At 39.4% G+C, this 20,400-nt stretch overlaps 1 protein-coding gene across 1 annotated transcript in view; it reads right to left on the reverse strand.

Moving 5' to 3' along the window:
• Positions 1 to 4,069: 4,069 nt before the first annotated feature.
• Positions 4,070 to 20,400, reverse strand: part of arhgap24 (Rho GTPase activating protein 24) — a 137,718-nt gene continuing 121,387 nt past the window's right edge. Inside the window, exons 5-10 of the mRNA XM_067376490.1 lie at positions 11,351 to 11,558; positions 9,283 to 9,415; positions 7,667 to 7,740; positions 7,103 to 7,224; positions 5,942 to 7,016; positions 4,070 to 5,146 (exon numbers count right to left, since the gene is read on the reverse strand). Coding sequence (XP_067232591.1) covers positions 4,903 to 5,146; positions 5,942 to 7,016; positions 7,103 to 7,224; positions 7,667 to 7,740; positions 9,283 to 9,415; positions 11,351 to 11,558 — 1,856 coding nt within the window. The 3' untranslated portion in view covers positions 4,070 to 4,902. The remainder of the gene's footprint in view (positions 5,147 to 5,941; positions 7,017 to 7,102; positions 7,225 to 7,666; positions 7,741 to 9,282; positions 9,416 to 11,350; positions 11,559 to 20,400) is intronic.

Consider the following 20,400-nt stretch of genomic DNA (forward strand, 5'->3'; position numbering starts at 1 on the left):
AAATTGTAACTTTAGCAAATATGCCAATAAAAATTGACTAAATTTTGTCTCTTGTAATTTTTGACTTAAGTGGTCCTGACTGAAAGACTGTTAGTGAGTTTTTGAAATGAGCTCATGCGTAAGAACAACCCCCCTCCTTTAGAGGGAACGCCTCCCAAAACTCGTGCACGAGTATTGGAACACAAGTGTTTACCACCGGCATTCGCTGTGTCGTGTTAGTGGATTCATTATGTCGGACTCACCGCAGGTAACTCATAATCTGCAGTTGTTACTCCCGTCTCCGGACAAAAACATCGCATGCGGAACGTCATGGCAGTGATTGACAAGCCAGAGGGCCAATCCGCGCTCGTCTCTCACAAGGAATGTCACAGCAGTGATTGACAAGCCAGAGGGCCAATCGATTACACGATGATCTCATAAACGATTGGCTGATGTTTTTAAGGTCCTACCTCGTGCACAGATGATGTATATTAATATTATTCCTTTCAGTGCACCTAATAAATAGTCTTTTATCAGTTAGTAAAGACAGTTTCAAGTAATATTGCAAAAATGTATGAAACAAAACATCCTCTTTAGCACCTTTAAAGGGATTTTGCTATGGAAAGCAACATGATATGTAGCCAAATACTTGAAATTTGTGCTCTGCATTTCACCCAACCAAGTGCGCTCACACAGCAGTGAGTATTAAACACACAACAAACTCCCGGAGCAGTGGTTAGTCATTTTCGCTGCAGCACCCAGGAAGTTAGGTGCTTTGCTCATTTCTTGCCGGTACTGAGACTCTGACCCACAACCTTCGGGTTACAAGTCCGACTCACTAACTTTTAGACCACAACTGTCCTCTTGATAGCTGAGGGAAAGCAGAGGGAAAGTCAAAGGCACAATATGTAATTTTTTGCCACTAGAGGTCGCCTATCAAATCAAAGGTGTAGCTTGATGACAGAGATTGAGCTTTTATTATTGTCACAGTTGCCACTTCTGCTTCTTCCGGTCAAGCGTATGTGGGGTTATGAAGTGCTGTTTTATCATATTAAGGCAGGAACACACCAAGCAGACGGTCGGCCGTCGGGCAGTTTTTATTCGTTGGCCGACTAAGTTTTCTCAGTGTGTTCCACACCGTCGGCTGAAGTTGGTCCTCGTCGGCTATTTTTCGGCCAATTCGACATGTTGAATTGGCGTTGGAGCTTGTCGGTCCTACTGCCACCTGCTGGTACGGAAAGGCATTACATCTTACGCAGACGCAGAACGGACGTGCTACTTGGCCGTCGGCTGTCTAGCGTTGGTTTGGTGTGTCAGGCCAACTTTGGACACAGACGCTGCCGACGTGAGCCAACCCCGCAGTCTGCTTTCGTCGCCACTAGTTCGTCGGCATCGGCTTGGTGTGTTCCTGCCTTTAGATACATTTGAGTGTGTTGAAAAAGATGTTATAACGTCACTCTGAGCGTTCGCTCAACGCTGCCATGAGACACTTGTTGCACACTGCAGTAAACTAGATCGATTTTAGAATATCATATTGATAAATGCTGGGTGGCTTGTGTTGATAAATGGCATGCAATTCATTTAAAAATGGCATGGTGAAACATGGTACTCGTGGAAAATTAAGAAAACGAGATTTAAACAATAAGACTAAATGTGTTGTGCTCTATAACAATGATCAGTTTTCTGTCTATAAATGTATCCAGACAGTTGTTCCCTCGTCTAATAAAACATATATATTAAAGTAGGGATGTCCCGATCACGTTTTTTTGCCCTCGAGTCCGAGTCCGAGTCATTTGATTTTGAGTATCTACCGATACCGAGTCCCGATCCGATACTTCTATAATACATGAAAAAGAATAAAGAAGAGCGAAAAAACAGATCCAGGAACAGTGCTTTTCAGGTTTTTCAGGTATCTAACAGTCGTTTTCACGTACAGAAAATGGATAAAGTAATCAAATATAAAATATCACTGCATATTATCTTTACTGTATAAAATAAATAAAGATGAATAATTATTGAAGTTACAAATACTATTCCGTCAAGAGCAGTAAGTGATTTCTTTGTTATTTGTTGTTTTATTTAACATTAAAAACAGGCAGCAGGAATAGTTTTTCTCCCTTTAAGACATGCACAATCCAGTAGGCTACATACCTATACTGTTCCACATGCGCTGTCTTTCTCGACTAATATACGTTCACTTAAGACATAACCGACTATGTTTGCTAGGATACTCGCTAGGACGGGCATTTTTAAATAATTTTGTATGAATTTGTCCGCTGAAGCGCAAGACGTGAAAGAGAACTCAGTATTTGCGCGCTGACTGGAATAAGCGTGTACGCGCTTCGGATGAGCGCACACAAATCTTCTCACAGCGCGTGCGAGTTCTCTTTCGCGTCGTGTTCTTGAAGGTTTAAATCAGCAAGGCTTAAATGAGTTAGTTTAAACACAGATAACAACGTGTGCTGTTCAGGTCTCACCTGTATCAACACCCGGGTGATGACGGAGTAAATGACTGGACATGAGAGCATACGCCACTCGCAGTTAACAGTTTACAAAGAGTGACTGTTTTGTCCACGCTTTCTGATTATCGTTTTGCGCATCCATCGACTGAAACGTACATTATTTGAACTCTGTCTGTCTGTTTTCCACGTTGCTATTTTAACCATACGGTACGGTTTGATTTTTTTACCGAGAACCGTTGCACCCCTAATACATATCCGAGTCCTGATCGGGAGGTAACGTCCGATTCCGATCGAGTCTGAAACCACGTGATCGGGCCCGATTTCCGATCACATGATCGGATCTGGACATCCCTATATTAAAGCGCCTTTCATGTTTCCTTGGTTTCTACAAAATAAAGCCAGAAATCGAGGGTAACGCAGGTATGATGTCCTGGTTAAAATTGCTTATTTCTCTGGATTTAAACATTCTTGGAAACATGTAAGTAAACAAGTCAACAAAACATATAACATTGTTCTAGTGGTTTTGGGATATTTTAATCCAAAAATCTTACATATTGGGCTTTTAATCAGTGAAGAATGACTTGGAATATATATATCATAATTGAGTTCTATGGGGGTCATGCAGATAGGTTGAGTAAATGATGTCTGATTTTTTTTTTTTTTTTGTAAGAGATTATGATGCTGAGAAATGTTCTGCCTAATTAAACATCAACACCTGCAAATACATGCACAAATACACTGTAAAGTGGGAAAACATGAAAGCCCACCCAGGGAAAGAACAACAAGATCGGGTCAATATCCCCACGATTCTGTTGCATTCTGCGTCATTCTGTGTGTTTTATGTTGCATTTAAGAATTAACCATTTGACATTTTAAAACAAATCACATTTTTTCACTAAGGGACTTTTCATGGACAATGTCCAGAATTTGTTTGGGAGGATGTTGTATCGATTCATAATGTTCATTTTGTGGTTGTACACGTCAGACCACCCACAGATTTCATGTGTGGTCGGCCCCAGCGACTGATACAATAACACTAGACAATTTAAATGAGGTCACATAATTTAATTTCATTGCATTTCACTGAATGCATAAAGCTACAGTAGAAGACAAGACAAGGCAAATGACCCCAAACGCACAGACACGTGGTCCGAGAGATGAACAAACCCCATCGGGTTTGAATCGTCAAGTCTTTAGTCTTCATTTTAACAGACTTCCTCCCGTCTAGCACCACTGAAAGCAAATGATGTGCGACAGGCACAAATGACAAAGACAGGCTGAGCGTTTGCCCTGTTTTTACAAGTATTTACAGGTTTCCTTTTCTACTTGGTTTTGGTCACATGGGGAGCACTGTGGCATCAGGATGCACTGCAAAAAATCATGTTCTCCATCAGCATTTTTGTGTTTTCCCAATAAAAATATCGCAAAACCGTTACATTTTATCAGAGACATTTTTCAAAGTATGGATGTATTTATTTTATTTATTTTTTATTTTTGTGTGTGTGTGTGTCACTGGCCAAAAGCTATTTGTTTAAAGCAAAAAAATCCCTAAATTGTTAGATTTATGCTTTAAAATATATATATATATATATATATATATATATATATATATATATGCTGATGAAGAAACTGTTTATTTGCAGTGGTAAATTTATGCAAAAAAGCAACAGGGAAGACTTAATGATGCTCAAATGTTTGCCACATCTCATATTCGTACCAAACAACAGCAACTCGTATGCTTAAGTGCAAGGAAAAGCCTTGATATAAAATTTATATGTAACACATTGAGAATTCTGTTTAAATATCAATACGTACATTAAACATTACTTTAATTTGCAATTATACAGACATTTGTTTTTCATCGTGGAATTTTTAACATTGTTTCGCCTTTATATATACAAGAGGATACATGACAGCTCATGGACACATTTGGTTGGATCACAAGAAGAAATACGAGTGACATTCGTTGTTCTGTTGTCCTTCAGGAGTTTCCCCATCATCTAAGACTCATTGTTCATTCTTGTATATCATTCGTTTTCTCACATTCAACCGAGTTCATCTTACCATTCACTTTTAGAGCAAAGCTTTTCTGTCATTATTTAGAGTCAGAAGACGTATCTTTCTGTTTGACACTCATTTTCTGTCACATCCCCTTCTTTTGGTTTGACACTCATCATGACATCTTTTACCTTAAAATCCAAGCTGCATCATCCCATCATCCTTCTTCATGAATTCAACCGGTTCAATCCAACAGCAATCTCACAACTGGTCCACAATCAGCTCTGAAAATTTGGCTCAATGGGCTTCGCTCAGCCGTGTCGAAACTTTGCATTGAACGGACAGGTGACAGCGGCTGAGGAGATGCCATGAAGGTTGATTTAGTCACATTCTGTCTGAGCACGGCCCACACAGAGTAATGTTAATGGTAGACCGTCCTCAACCCAAGCGTGAATGAAACGGCTCACTGGATCCAGATGGTGTTGGCTCTGTCGGGCCGTCGCGGATCTGCGGTCAGGTCTCCGAAGGTGGAGAAGAACTGCTCCATCTCTTTCTGCAACATCTCGTTTCTCTTTTCTGCATCGTCCTTGGCTCGCTCGGCGTTCCTCAGCTTGATCTCCACCATGGTGTATTTCTTCTTCTCCTGGTCCAGCTCTTCATGTAGATTCGCCATCACGGTCTCCAACTCTAGATTCCGATGTTCTAGACTACAGGGAAGATGGGAAAGGTTGGGTGAATACACTTTTAATACTGTGATGGTTTAATGAGACCCTTGAAGTGTTCATTTATGTGAAAGTTAATTCTATCATGAAGTAGTTTTCCAAAAACAAACAAACAAAAAAACTCCAAGAAGAACAAACGCCATAAGTTCAGACAATAATCACAAAAAAAAAAAATAAAATTATATATATATATATATATATTTTTTTTAAGTGGAATATTGTGCATATATGTAGTGAAATGCTCCCCTCTACAGTTCATTCAACTAACATGCTGTGGACACTAAATGACTTGCCTGAGGTAAATGTAATGCTATGTGAGATATTATCCTCAAGCTGTTTTATTGATGTCTTTCCACAGTTGAAACACTGGTTGGGAGATTACACGTAAATGGATCTATGCATAGATCATCTGTTCTTCTTCTGCGCTTTTTTCCTGTTGTAGCAGTGTGGATCGCGTGTGACTGACTGTATGCACTGAACCTTGGCGTTTTGCACCGTGACGGTTTGGGATGAATACATGTACCGTTACACACCTAATATATACATATATACACACCTAATATATACATATGATGTTAGTTCTACAAAAGAAAGAGAGGCATGCAGGTTGGAAACAATGAGAGTGAAAAATGAAATGAGATTTTCATTTTCATTAAAACTGTGAAAAAACATCTCTTATTCATGTACTCTCCTACCAAAGACTAGGACAAAGGCAAACACTAGCCTCGCACCATTAGTTTTAAGTCAAATGTTCATTTTATGGTTGAGCATGGCTCTCACCTCTTGATCCTGGCCTCGTATTCATTCTTCTGCTTGAGCATTTCCTGTTTGAGGCTGGCCACCAGGCTGTGCAGTGCACTATGGTTGGTCGGTCCATTTGTGATGGCAAACGTTTCACTGTTATCACTGCTGCTGGTTCCTCTGCTTCCCCGGCCTCCTCCAATACTGGTCCGCTGCTCCCTGTCGTCCACCGCCAGTGCGTTGTCCTCCTGTACCGGCCCGTCCAACAAAGGGTCCTCGAAGTTGTTGCCAAAGAAGTCCTGCTCTGGGCACGTGGTCGTAGAGGAGCGGCAAGAGGTTGAGTTTTCCGGTAAGGATATCTCGCAAGACGAGGTGGACCATGTGGCGCTATCCACGCTCTGTTTGTCCTCACAGCTGCTGCTCAGACTGGGCTGTGTTGTCTGCTGCTGATGGATGTGGACGTTGTCATATGTGGACAGGCGGTTCGGTTGGTTCTCAGCATCTCGACTTTTAGCCTCGCGCATTGTAACGTGACCATTGGGCACCCAGAGTCCATTCCGCCCATTCAGAGTCCCATTCGTCACGTCAGTGCTGGATACGCCCATTCGAACGACACCATTCTGGACCCCCATCTTAGTGCCTGAGCCCTTTATTGCGCCCGTCCGACGGGCATGCAGGGTGCCCATATTTGGTAGAGTCTGACACTTTTCCTGATTGGCATCACCTGAAGACGATGACGACGAGCTGAACGATCCGTTAGTGACAATCCCACTGCCTTTGCTGAAAGCCGGGTTCTTTTTCACCGCCAGCGGTGGACTGCGAGTCACCTCGAATCGCTGTCCTGTAAAACCATTACGTGGGCTGCCCGAGCGGGGAGAGCCATTGTCCAGAGGAGCCCGGGTGGGTGATTCGGGTGCATCCCAGGTGCATTGTCGCACCCCACTGGTGTTATTGTTCTCTTTGTTTTGTAGCTGACCATTTGTAGGCCGTTTCTGTGTATCAATATTGTTATTATTAACCAGTTCCAGCGTGCTAGTATGGTCCTCTTCAGGTGGGAAAAGAACATCATGCCGGCCAATCAGAACGGCCATCAACTGCTGGACCAGTACTGTGCCTGAACACATGACAAACAGATTGCTCAAGCACTAAAATATTCATGATTGAGAGTCTGGAGTGAGAGATATGAACAAAAAGACTTACCTTCCATTATAGTCACTGGGTCCTCAACCTTTGGCCTCAGAATATTTGGCCCAAAGACCGTAGCCAGATTCTGTACACTCATTTTATTCACACCTGAGTAGGACTGAACTTCATCCAAAAACCTAAATCAAAAGAATGAATGGTCTTAACATTACAACTCAGATTTCTGCAACTGAATGTTCAAATTTGAATGGATAACAAAAGACGTAAATACAAATAAATAAATATGTAAATACATAAAATGACCCATTTTTATATCATGGCATATTTTATTTTTTACACTATTTAAAAATAGGCACTATTACATGGTTACTTTATTATTTATTTGATTGTTTATTGTTTTATTGGATGGAACTTCACTGTTGCAAACAAAAATAAGATTATATGATATCATGAGGGAAAAAATTAATAGAATTAATTCCCTTATTTTACAAATTGGTTTCCTTGTTTTACTAAATCATGGCTACATTGTAATAATTTAGTAAATTTACTAAAACAAGGAAAAAAATGTATTATATATATATATATGCATAGAATAAAGAACAGAATAAAAATAGCACCTACTTGCATATGTATTTAAGCAGATTGTAGTTCACCAGAGGTAGACCTTCTACTTGCCTTCTTAATTCCTTCATTCCCTGCATAGACAAAAAAAGAAAAAGAAAGCAAATTATGCATTTGTTTAAACTGATTTCCGTAATTACATTTTAAATGATCATTCTGGACTACATCATTTAAAGACTTACCAAATCAAAAGACACTTTAACCTGTCCCATTGCTTTTAAAAGTCTGCTGAACTCTTCCTAATTGACTTTAAATATTCACATTGCAATTTATTTCGTTATTACTATGCTATCCGTCTAGGCATGGGTCAATGAGTTTAACAATTGATGTAATGATGTGCTCCAACCCAGATCTGTTTTTATCATGGTCGATATGTCTTTTCCCTGCAGGCTCTCTGTGATGAAAATTACTTTGCTGCACCACATGAGAAAGCCATTTCTCAAAAAACAAATGGATCTAGTAAAGCCTTCTGCTTCATTTTGACATTGTACCACGATTCTTTGTGTGTACCATACTCGAGGGGTTCTCACAGGTACGAATCTCATTCAAAACCTTGCGGCAGTAAATTAAATTCAATGTTGCAAGACCCCATCGTGCACTTTGATTCTATCCTGAAAAGCCTCTAGCTGGACACGCTGGTGATTTACGCAAGGTAAAAGTTTAAGTTGAAAGTCAGAATGAGACTGTTTCCGTTCCTCAGGGTCAACCCGCTCAGCAAAAAATAAGGGAATGGATGTATGCAAGATGAAAGACGACTGCAGGAGAATAATGTGATGAGTCATATGCCATTCTCTCAGCCTGCTGGTGGGAACTGAACTCAAACAGAAATAAGAAATAGCAAGAGGAATGGTGCCAAAGATTTCAACAATACCTTGAGTCTACAGTAGGCTCATTATAACATCCTTTACATTTATTCAGTGCGTTTATTCAATACTGTTGAAAGTGGATTGAACCGACCACTAAAACACACTTTTAGCCAATCAGCAGTAAGGGGCGTATACATATAAAGGATATTAAGATATCTTTAATACTTCTTGAGTTACATGCATGCAAACTTGAGGCAAAAAACACAAGAAGTGCTTTTTACCATTTTTGAACTGTTACCGTTAGCATATAATGAAACAAAGATTGCTAAAGTCAACAGATTTTACTAATAGACCTACCAATCTCTGTGTAAAAATAAAATAATGATGCTGCCATCTTTCTAGAGTCATTTTACACCCCTCTAATTTGACTTCATATCTCAGGTGAAAATGGTCATTTTGACCCCCTCTACAAAATAGTGGATTACTCAGTAATTATACATCTGCGACATTTAATATTTTGGCTTTCATCACTATTTATGTTTGTCTTCATACAGAAAAAAATATTAACAAATTCAAAAATTTGAGCCAGGTACCCTCTGGTTGAATTGACACGGAATGACCCAAAAAGAACTCTAACTGACCCCGATATTTTGAACCATAGTGTATATATCTGGCAATCTGCACTCTTAATGGCACTCTTAAATATGTTACCGCTACTAAGTAAGTACAAAAGGACTGCATGCTTGCAATGTGAAGGTCAGCCATTCATGCCTCCATATATTTTATTAAATGTGTTATGAGGCGACTCACTTCATCCTGGTCTTTGCTGAGGAGTTTGGTGCAGGCCAGAAACTCTTCATATTTACAGAACGGGATGACCGGCTCAGGCAGCTCTCTCAAGTACAGCTTCAACAAGGATGCCACGGTGTGAACATCTGTGTTACTGCAGAGAAAGATGGAAAGTGTAGACATATTAATGTTAAAGTGTCCAATGAAAAGCTAGAATCATCCAGTTTTTAAACATTAAAGAAGAGATAAAGCATGTAAAGCAGTGTAGGACACTTTAAGGGTATGTTCACTCGTAGCAGGTTTGAATAAGTGTGAACACTGCCATCCGAACCCCTCAAAATGACAGATTGAATCCCTGTGTTGGTATCCCAGTGTATCTAATGAGGAGTTACAGGAAGCTGGTTCTAAATCAAAGTAAGTACTAGCATGTCACTGATCAGCCCTGTAACAGCCCCATAGAGTACCTGGGCTTGTGACAACACCGTAACTTGCTGGATTTATTGACACTTCCTGGGTGGGCTATACAGGAATATCCGGCACATTTATAATGTAACCGCCAAATGAATTTTCTGTGCAATGACCCTTTATAATTATCACCTTTGGTTCAGACACCAGTAAGATCTAAATGTGAACAGTGTTAAATATGCAGTGTGCTTTTCCTGACATGTCTCTTCCTGACAGCGTGATTGTGGAGCCCTGACAGCCATCGCTAAAATCACAGACTGTAAATCACCCGGAAAACAGCTGCTGGTGTTATCATGGAAGTGCAGAGAAAGCTTTTCCTGAAAGAGAAAGTGCCCACCGTCTACATTTTAATGTAATGTAATGTCCTGAGAGGACATTCCATTAAAATTGACAAAATGCTGCACTTTCAGTCTAATAATGGATAAATATCTATACTATATGGAAAATAGGTCATTTGGCAAATGTCATATACAGGGAGAAAAAGACAAAATAAAAACCTGGTGTTGTTAAAAAGGAAGATTTTGTCTTGCTAATTCATAAATGCAAATTTGTGGATGAATATTGCACATTAAGAAGAAAGCAAAAGAAAAGAAAGCAAATCCATTTGATCAAGTGAAAATCAAAAGATGGCATTCACTATTATGAAGTGAGGCTCTAAACAGAGCTGTCAATTGCATCTTTTTACTTTGATTTGTATCTGGAGCCATGTGTCACTTAAAAAAAAAATAAAAATTAAACTTTAATAATGCATTTAATTAGGACTCAGTTAAGACATTATTAAAAAGTTATGGTATTTGTAAAGAGGTCACCATTTAAATGTATGCATCTAGCAGATATGCTTGTCCAAAGCATTTCTAAATGTTTAACTGAATTCAAAGTTTACACAAACAGCATTTTTACCATTACTCCAGTCTTGAGTGTCACATGATCCTACAGAAATCATTCGAACATGTTGGTGCACAAGAAACTTATTTTCAATTCTGAAAACAGTTGTGCTGTTTCAAGATTCTATGATGAATAGGAAGTTCAAAAGAACATTTATTTGAAATGGAATTTTGTAAGATTATAAAAGTATTTATTGTCATTTTTGATCAATTTAATTCATCCTCTAAAATTATTAATACATTAAAAAAAAAAAAAAATTACTGATCCCAAACTTCTGAACAGTAGTGTATTAGTTCATACATTCCCTTGAGATTGAACCCATGACCTTAGCGTTGCTACCATCACAGTCTACTGTTAGAGCCACAGGAATCACCAGCATGTTGTGTTTTGGTCAAACAGATTCATCATAATGATCATGATGGTTAAAATTCCAGCACCAAACCAACACAAGTCTTTTCAGCCGGGGAATGAAAGATTGTGGCATTATATGCATTACATTTTAGCTCCCAGCCCACCTGTTTACAACCAAAATCTTGTTAAAATTCTCCATGACTATTACATTTCTCAATGTTTCTGAGACAAAGAAACACACTGGAGAGAGAAGATAAGAAAGGCAAGACAGATAATACAGAAAATCTGAATGAGATGCTTTAGAAGATTTAAAGTTGGGTACATCTGCATTCATACAGATTCATTTCTTATTCATAACAGAGACTATAAGCGTATTTAGAGCAAGTACCAGTCGAAAGACGGCTTCTCTCCACAGTCGAAAGCATCCTGAAGCTCTTTGACCAGGTTGGCTTGTCCAGGCAAACGGAAGAGCCCTTCCTCTCGTAGACCCCAGCGGCGGATGAAGTCCACGCACTGCTCCACCAGCATGGGAGCCATTTTGTTGCCATAACGACGTTCGTATCGAACTGTCTCTTCCAGCTTCTGACCAAAGATTCCTGAAACACAAGCCCATAGTTTATGAGGACCAGATAAGCTATGTCACACGTGACCTTTCCAGCGTGATTACATAATGCATGGCACATTGCAGAGCAGTGCAAGACAAGCATTTTTGTTAAAATTAGGACTGTCAATTTATGGTGTTAATTAGATGAATTAGTTACAGTGCTCAGTGTAAATGAGTAACATTTTGAAAAGTAACATTTAAACAATATCTCAATGAATACAAAAACAATTTCCAAAATGTAGACAAGACTGTTTTATATAACATCTGTTAGACTGTTTTATATAACATCTGTTTAACTTATAACATGAAAGTAAGGTTAATAATATAACTTCGATTACACATTTTTCAGTTTTACTCAAATTAGGGTGATGCAAAAATGAGTACACCCCACGACAAAAACTACTACATCAAGTAGTTTGTATGGCCTCCATGATTTTTAATGACAGCAGCAAGTTGGCAACATCTATCTTTTTCCATTCTTCAAGAATGACCTCTTTTAGGGACTGGATGCTGGATGGAGAGTGATGCTCAACTTTTCTCTTCAGAATTCCCCACAAGTGTTCGATTGGGTTCAGATCAGGAGCCACTGAATCACTTTCACCCTGTTCTTCTTCAGAAATCCAACAGTGGCCTTAAATGTGTGTTTAGGATCATTGTCATGTTGGAAAAGTGCATTACGACCAAGGGCACGGAGTGATGGTAGCATCTTCTCTTTCAGTATAGAGCAGTACATCTGTGAATTCATGATGCCATCAATGAAATGCAGCTCCCGACACCAGCAGCACTCATGCAGCCCCACATAAGGACACTGCCACCACCATGTTTCACTGTAGGCACCATGCAGTTTTCTTTTTGTATTCCTCACCTTTGCGACGCCATCCAGGTTTTAAGCCATCAGTTCCAAAATCATTTATCTTGGTCTCATCACTACAGTGTATAGAGTCCCAGTAGTCTTCATCTTTGTCAGCATAGGCCCTGGCAATCTCTAGGTGGGCTTTTTTTGTGCCTGGGCTTTAGGAAAGGCTTCTTTCATGGTTGACACCTATGCATGCCATTCCTCTGCAGTGTATGCCATATTGTGTCATGGGAAATAGTCACCCCAGTTTGGCTTTCTACTTCTTTTAATAACTGCAGTAAACTTGCATTCCAATTTTCTTCAACCCTTCTTATCAGAAGAAGCTCCTGTCGAGGTGTTAACTACCGTAGATGACCTGGACGTCTCTGTGAGAAGGTTGCAGTTCTTTTTAAAATTTTTGTACCACTTTTTTACAGTATTCTGACTGATAAGTAAAGCTTTGCTGATCTTCTTGTAGCCTTCACCTTTCTGGTGTAAAGAAATTATTTTCTTTCTCAGGTCTTGTGACATTTCTCTTCCATGTGGTGCCATTGCTGACAGCATGAAATGGGAAGGGTTTTTAACATCCTTTTATAGTCAACTGTTTGCTGGACACCTGTGTAATGAATAATTAGACTCACCTGTGGTTGAATTCTTGTTAAATTAGACATTTGTAGTCTAAAATTTAGCTTTGCTCCAGAGACATTCAGTGGGGTGTAATCATTTTTAATTTAAGTAAAACTGAAAATTTTGTTCTCTAACTTATATTATCAACCTTACTTTCATGTTATAAGTTAAACAGATGTTATATTAAACTTAGTCTTGTCAACATTTTGGAAATAGTTTTTGTGTTCATTGAGATATTGTTTAAAATGTTACTTTTCAAAGGGGGTGTACTCATTTACGCTGAGTAATGTCATTTAATGTCATTTAATTTGACATTTCATACAGTTGATTGATGAGGAATATGAAGCAGGGCAACAACTCACTGCGTGAAGGAGCTTATAGAATGCAGTTAGAATGATCATAAAATTAAAGATATCAGGTCAAAAAATGCCCCTGTATTAGTTGTCGTCTCATATTTATGTCATATGATATCTAGTTAAGCAATATCACACCAGTAATGAGCGCAATATCACACGAGTGCTGTTTTTGTCCCGAATAGCATGAAATATTGATTTTATAGGCTACAACAGTTCAATAAATCATAAGTTAATATTGTGTTATATTTTAGACATAATATTGTCTACTTTTGCTCAATTTTGCAGAAAATATTAGCTACCTATAAAGCCAGAGCAGAACGGTTGTGTATCCCCGAGCAACACACAACGGTTTAGTTTTGTTTCTGAATGAATCCGCGTTTTGAGCGAATCAATCGGGTGAATCAATGATTCATCGGCCTATTGATAAAGAGCGGCATTTACTTCATTCCTGAATGAATCAGCCGTTTGAACGAATCAAATGAATGAATGACTTAATGACTCACTCGTTAAGACATTTACCGCCACCTACTGGCAGTTTTAGATTCTTTTTTAGAGTATAACTTCTTTAAAAAAATTGTATTTCCATAATAATAATAATAATAATAATATAAATAATAATAAATCATTTCCTCACCCTCAATCTGAATCAATTAAAATATTTCTTTCTAAAGCTACTTTTTGTAATGACTGATTTCGCTACATAAGACCCTTATTCCTCAGCTGGAATCATATAGGGCCCTTTGAAGCTGCACTGAAACTGCAATTTGGACCTTCAACCCGTTGAACCCTGTTGAAGTCCACTATATGGAAAAAAATCCTGGAATGTTTTCCTCAAAAACCTTAATTTCTTTTCAACTGAAGAAAGACATAAACATCTTGGATGAAATGGGGGTGAGTAAATTATCAGGAAATTTTAATACTGAAGTGAACCAATTCTTTAATGTATTGGTGTGCTATTGTAATATTGTTATGGAAAATAAGCCTTGAGCTACCTGAAAATTAGTTTTTAACTCAATTGAAAAGTCCACATTGAAAAACATAGATTGATCCTTCTACTCCTGTATCAGAGACAAAAAAGCCCCATAAAAGTAAGGAGAGAGAGCTGCTAAAGAAGCCTGATTTAAGCTATTCTTTCATGTCATGCTCTCTGAGAAGAAAATCGCACACTTCCTCTCCTGTCCTGTTCTTTTGTCTGCATCAGTCAGGCTGAAAACAAGCGTGATTCACATGTGGCATGCATATGAGCGGGGATTAGGCCAGACTTCCTGGAAGCTTTGGATCGGTGGCGCTTTCCGGGTCTCCGGACACAGACATGGGGTACGAGATGGTACAAATTCAACTAAACCTAGAAGACAGGAAGAGATTTACCGCCCTTTCCTGTCTGAGCTGTTGGAGGGGAAAAGCGGGTTGGACAGATGAGAAAAACAACATTTCACATTTTCTTTGATTTTTCACATTCAAAAGAATGTCTGACTCACCATGTTTGAAGCTGACGCAACTTTTAATTTTACGGAAGACACTTCTGTGCATGAAACTATAGAAAAATAAAGGATGCAAGAAAGTGCATCCAAACTGTCTGCCTCCAAACATCTTCAACAAATAGTCCGACGTGGCCTGCAGTCACACTATGGCCGAACAAAAACACAATGGCACAAGAATCTCATCCAAAAGTCCCGGCTAGTAATTTCCCCCACCAAAGTCTTGGGGAAAAGCTTTGGGAACATACTGTAACTTTGAGAATATGTGCACTTGGATGACAAGTGGACCTCAAAATGCAGAAAGAAAAGGGACTTAATTCGTATAGTTTTCCATATAGATCCTTTCTGGATGAATAAAAACTGAAATTTCCTATGATGCATCTCTGGACAAGTTCTTATGGTGCCCACACAGGTGTGAGATGATGATCTGCCTAAAACACAGTAGGAACAAAAGTAAATAAACTGAATGTAGACATTGCCTTGGCTTCAACTCTTAATGATTTATGCAGAAGCTCTTGCATGAGTTTCTTGTTTCCCATGAAAAGAGTTTGATGAATCAGACTTGTGCTTCCAGCCAAAGGTAATCTCCTGATGGATTTTCTCTCCCTTCGGTGAGTTCTCCTGGCTTATATCTTGGTTTCTCATGCCTGGATCTCCTGTAAGTGCTCTGTTTGTGAATCCTTGGCTTAGAGCTTTAATATCACATTTGGGTTAAGTTGTCCCTCTGACTTTGACTTCACAATAGCAATAGGCAATTAACATCACTGGACAAACACACACACTCAACTTCATGGCATCTTCAAGCTGTCCAAAGCTTTTCTGCTGACCTCGTGCATTCAAACACAGTGCTCTTTGTGCTGCTCTGCAGCTCTTATCCTACAGAAAATCAAATTTGAGCAGCTGGCAGACCGGCTCTTCCTGCAAACTTCTCCTCTCATTACGGTCTTGCACCTTTTAGGTCTTACTGTCTCATCTCATACCTTTGAGGTTGTCTCTTCTTTTTTTGATGGTCTCTGATGGTCTTTTCTCATCACTTTTTATCCCTTGTTATGGTTTCGCACCCTTTGAGCTGTTCTCTTGCGGCTTCTTTGGTCCCCCCCTCCTCTCCTCTGATCCCCTCTCTTCATCTCATCTCATCTCCTTTTCGTCCACAGATTGGTCAGATTGCCCTAAAGCCATTCCTTGTACTTTCACTGTTCCCTTCTCCTGTATGTCTGGAAGCAGAGTGCTTTCCCTGCTTTAAGGAGGTTCGGATTCAAAGGGGAGGAGACGAACCACTCCATCCATCCAAAGCTCAGATCTGACCTGTACTAGAGAGCTGAGAGTATGACAGGGCCAAAACAACCCCCTTCCACTCCGTCCCCTATAGGTTAGTGTTAAAAAAAAAGCTGTTAAGCTCTTAGCTGTGTAATCGTCTGTTGTGGCTGTTCCCAGCCTTCTGCCCTCATTCCTGCTGTTCACACCGCCGTGTTTTTTGGTAGACGTTTGAACAACGGTGCTCTGCACAAAAGCTCCACAATAGCTGTGGGCAAATCACTCTCAGCCTAGAAGGTCTTCCAGTTCATTGGCGGAAAAGATTAAACACATAAAGATTGTTTCTTTGATCTTCCTCAATGAAGAATAAAAACATGCATTTTGAATGAATATTCTCTGTCTAAGCCTTCAGGCATAGATTAACATTTCAAACAATGAAACGAGTACAGTAAACATACACTCTAAAAAAAAATCTGGGTTGTTTTTTCTACCCAAATGCTGGGTTGAGCCTGTTGGGTAATTTTGTTGGGTTATTTTTTCCGTGGTTGGGTAGTTTTTGTGTTACCTAACTGCTGGGTTAGAGGCTGGTCAATCTCAGTGGCTACGTTTACATGCACCCAAATAATCCATTTGTAATCGAACTGACGGCTCAATCGGATTGAAAAACGTTCATTTTTCAAAATTGGTGATTTTCATTTTTGTGCAGAATCTGTTAGTTGCGATCATGAAGAAGCATCTCCTTGTTTTAGATAGCAGTATTGGTTTATTTAAAAGTGTACATTTTGAGGTTGAAATCGGCTTGTTTTTCAGAGATTCTATCTCGCAGTAGGGGCGTGTCATTGTCGGTTTGTATTTCCATACTGGAATTGGATACGCCGGCTTTTGTTTCTTTTGTTATTGCCGCCGCCCTCCAAGGGAAGCGTGGCAACTTAGTATGCAGCGCTCTGGCCGGCTCTAGCTGATATCAAAATTTAATGAAGATGGACGCCGCAAAGAATATCGCAGACGAGCTGAACCGTGGCCGTTACACCGAAAATGTTTTGAAGTACAACATACGGCTGGATTCTTTAGCTGCGGAAAAAGAGTGGCAGGACATGCGAATTATTGGACATTTAGAGGCAAACAGATGCATAGTGCAAACTTCCGAGATGGTTACATCCAACAAAGAAGACCCCGTCAAAGAGAAAGTGTGCCCGAACAACTTATTTCATTGGAGGCAACGAGATCTTTTCTGTTTCTTATGGGGTGAGTTGCCATAAACATCAAAGTTTGTCGTTTTGTGTTCATTCTAAGAACACGTAGGCTACACGTTATCTCATGTGTCTATTGTTATTAGCTAGCTCAGGACTGTCGTTTTAATTGTAATCGTTAGCATCGTATCACTTGCCAAAATCCCCCATTATTATAATGGACTTTTAGATGGTAATGTTAGCATGTTAATTTGAATAACGCTTCAACTGCTTGAATTGACTGGTGTGAATGACTTAGCTCATGTAAACCTTACTATTCTTGAATTGAATGTGACCCTAATAATTTTAGCCAGTTACTACTTCTTAACAAGGATTTACTAATGTAATAGTAAATGTATCAGATTAAATTCCTACGCAAGTAAAAGTATAAAGTATCCGTAGCTATAAAATGTGTGTTATAAGTCAAAAGTAAAAGTATTGAAGAGTTTAATGTACAGGATTTTTTTAATAATTTGACTCAAACCAGGTCTAATCACTAACTGAGGTCTAAATCAGGATTCTACGGTTATCATAGAATCCTGTTCAAAAAGTTCTAATGTCAAAAAAGATAAATTACTGACATTTACAATGCACATTATCCTTTATTATTAATAGTATGCGGCCCGATTTTCCCGTTGCGTCTGTCGTTGCTATGCAACCATGCAGCTTTACAGGGGGTATGGCTTATCTAAATGATATGTAAATGAGCCCTATTGTCACTCCCAGCAGGTGAGAACAGGCGAGAACTGCAAAATCTTTAGGTCATTCTCTGCCCTTTGAGCTTTTTTGAGTGCCTACCTTCAAATGGCCACAACTTCTCCAAATATTATCAGATTTCCATGTGTTACACATCGTTGGAGACTACACTTTCAGAATCTGTGAATAACTCAAAATGCCCCAGATCCGACTTGTGTCCCTACTTTCCGTGACTGGTCACATATGCTCTCAGAACTCTGTATTGTTTGTTTATTGCAGGTTATTAGGAGTCTGTCACAATCTTTCGGTTATGAGAAACGTGGAGCTGCGGTCATGAGGTTCGCAGCTCCCCCGCCGAACAGTGGCCCAGCAATGGCTCGGATTTCAGCAACACACCGCTGCGCCTACGACTGGAATATATGTGGAAAACCGAAGCGGAGAGGTGCAACGGATTTTGTTCCCTGTTGAAAAAAAACAGCGGGTTAGGTATGTTTTATACCATAGCAGCTGGTTTGAGCTGGTTTAAGCTGGTCCTTAATTGGTTCTTAGCTGGTCATGAGCTGGTTTAAGTTGGTCAAGTGCTGGTCCTAAGCTGGTCCTAAGCAATTAGCTCTATCTCAGGACCAGATTAAACCAGCTCATGACCAACTAACGACCAGCATAAACCAGCTCAAACCAGTTGCCATGCTTCAAAACGTATCTAACCAGTTAGATAACAGGGCGCTGCTTTTTTTTCAACAGGGTTGGCATGAGAAAAAAATACGGGAAGTATGGTGAAATTATTTTTCAAATGCAAGTTATTAAATATTTAACTTTTAAAAAACAATTTAATTTAACGATGTAAGCTGTATAATTGAGTGGTCATTCTTTTCTGCACTTTTTCACTCATGTACACATGTACACGTTGTTTTAATGCTTGCCTATATTTGCACACAAAAAAATATTCTTGTCACTTCATAACATTAAGGTTGCACCACTATAGACATTCTGGACCTTGAATGTGGTAATTTCGTTGCTTTCTCTTGGGGGTCAGAAACCTCTCCGATTTCATCAAAAATATCTTAATTTGTGTTCTATAGATGAACAAAGGTCTAACATGTTTGGAACGACATGAGGGTGACAGAAATTTCATTTTTGGGTGAACTTACCCTTTAACACTTACAACATTGTGTGACACTAAGAGAATCTTAACCAGGTCTGGATGTGTCTTTCCAGTGATGATGATGCAATAAAGTTTTAGTTCTAACCAGTCACAACATTTAACATTAAATTTCCTTGTTTAGTAACTTTTAACTAATATGTGATCTCTCTTGGATCACACAAGTGTCATCCTCAGAGCGTCAATACTCCATATTACAAAGACACTTAATTGTCCCTTCTGAAAGTTGATAAAGTTTTTGATAGAAATGTAATCACACAGCAAAAGCCAAATAACAAGTCAAAATCTACTTACATTTGATAATGATAATGATTATAAACGACTAGTCTGGCTATCACCAGACCAAGCTCAATTTAAAATTGAACATTGGTCTGGGGAGTTTGCTATGTATTTCCTTCTGCACAAGAGGCGTGATCAACGAGCATTAGTCACGCAATTGGATAGTCCTTCAACCAATCAGATCAACGATCCGGGTGACATACTTCAGAGCGATGCGAAAACTCCAGACAGGTTTACCGTGTGTCTAAATCAGCTCCCTAGTTCAGTAGTCAGGGCACTGATCAGGGAATCAGCCACATTCCCTTTCATGATATACTGATTCACGACCTAGGGAACTAGGAAGCGGATTGAGACGCAGGTTTAGTTTGTATTGGTTTGTAGCATTGATCCGCGGTTTGCAGAAGCAGCAATGGCATTGAGCGATTTTTGCAGGTTGTGCAAAAAACATGAAAGTGATCGGTATTTACACCCACTCGAGCAATTTGTTTGCTAACTAAAGAAGTCATTCAGCATCGTCGAGAGTTTAAAAGGCGACTCTGATACTGTTCTGGTTCAGTGTAAATGAACGCGGAATATAGCCGCCCTAAACTACGTCATTGTCATGACAACCAAAAAGAATTCCAGTCAGCTCATATAGAGCAACATATAGAAACATATAGAGCAAATAATAAAAATATTGTCTACCATCAACGGGCATTGAAGTAAAAGAGTCCTGTACTCACATTGTGAAGCAAACCACCAAAATAACAGCAGAGAATCATTGTGTGTCATCAATCGCCGTTTGTAATCACTATGAAGAGACTGTCGGATCAACGCTCTGCTACGTTTCTCTCAGATAAGGTAAATGCTTAACACAATTGTGTCACTGTGATTGTTCATTGTTATTTTGGAGTGACGGTCGTGCGAGAGACAGGTAGATCA

This window comes from Chanodichthys erythropterus, chromosome 22 (assembly GCF_024489055.1).
Source record: "Chanodichthys erythropterus isolate Z2021 chromosome 22, ASM2448905v1, whole genome shotgun sequence".
NCBI lineage: Eukaryota > Metazoa > Chordata > Actinopteri > Cypriniformes > Xenocyprididae > Chanodichthys > Chanodichthys erythropterus.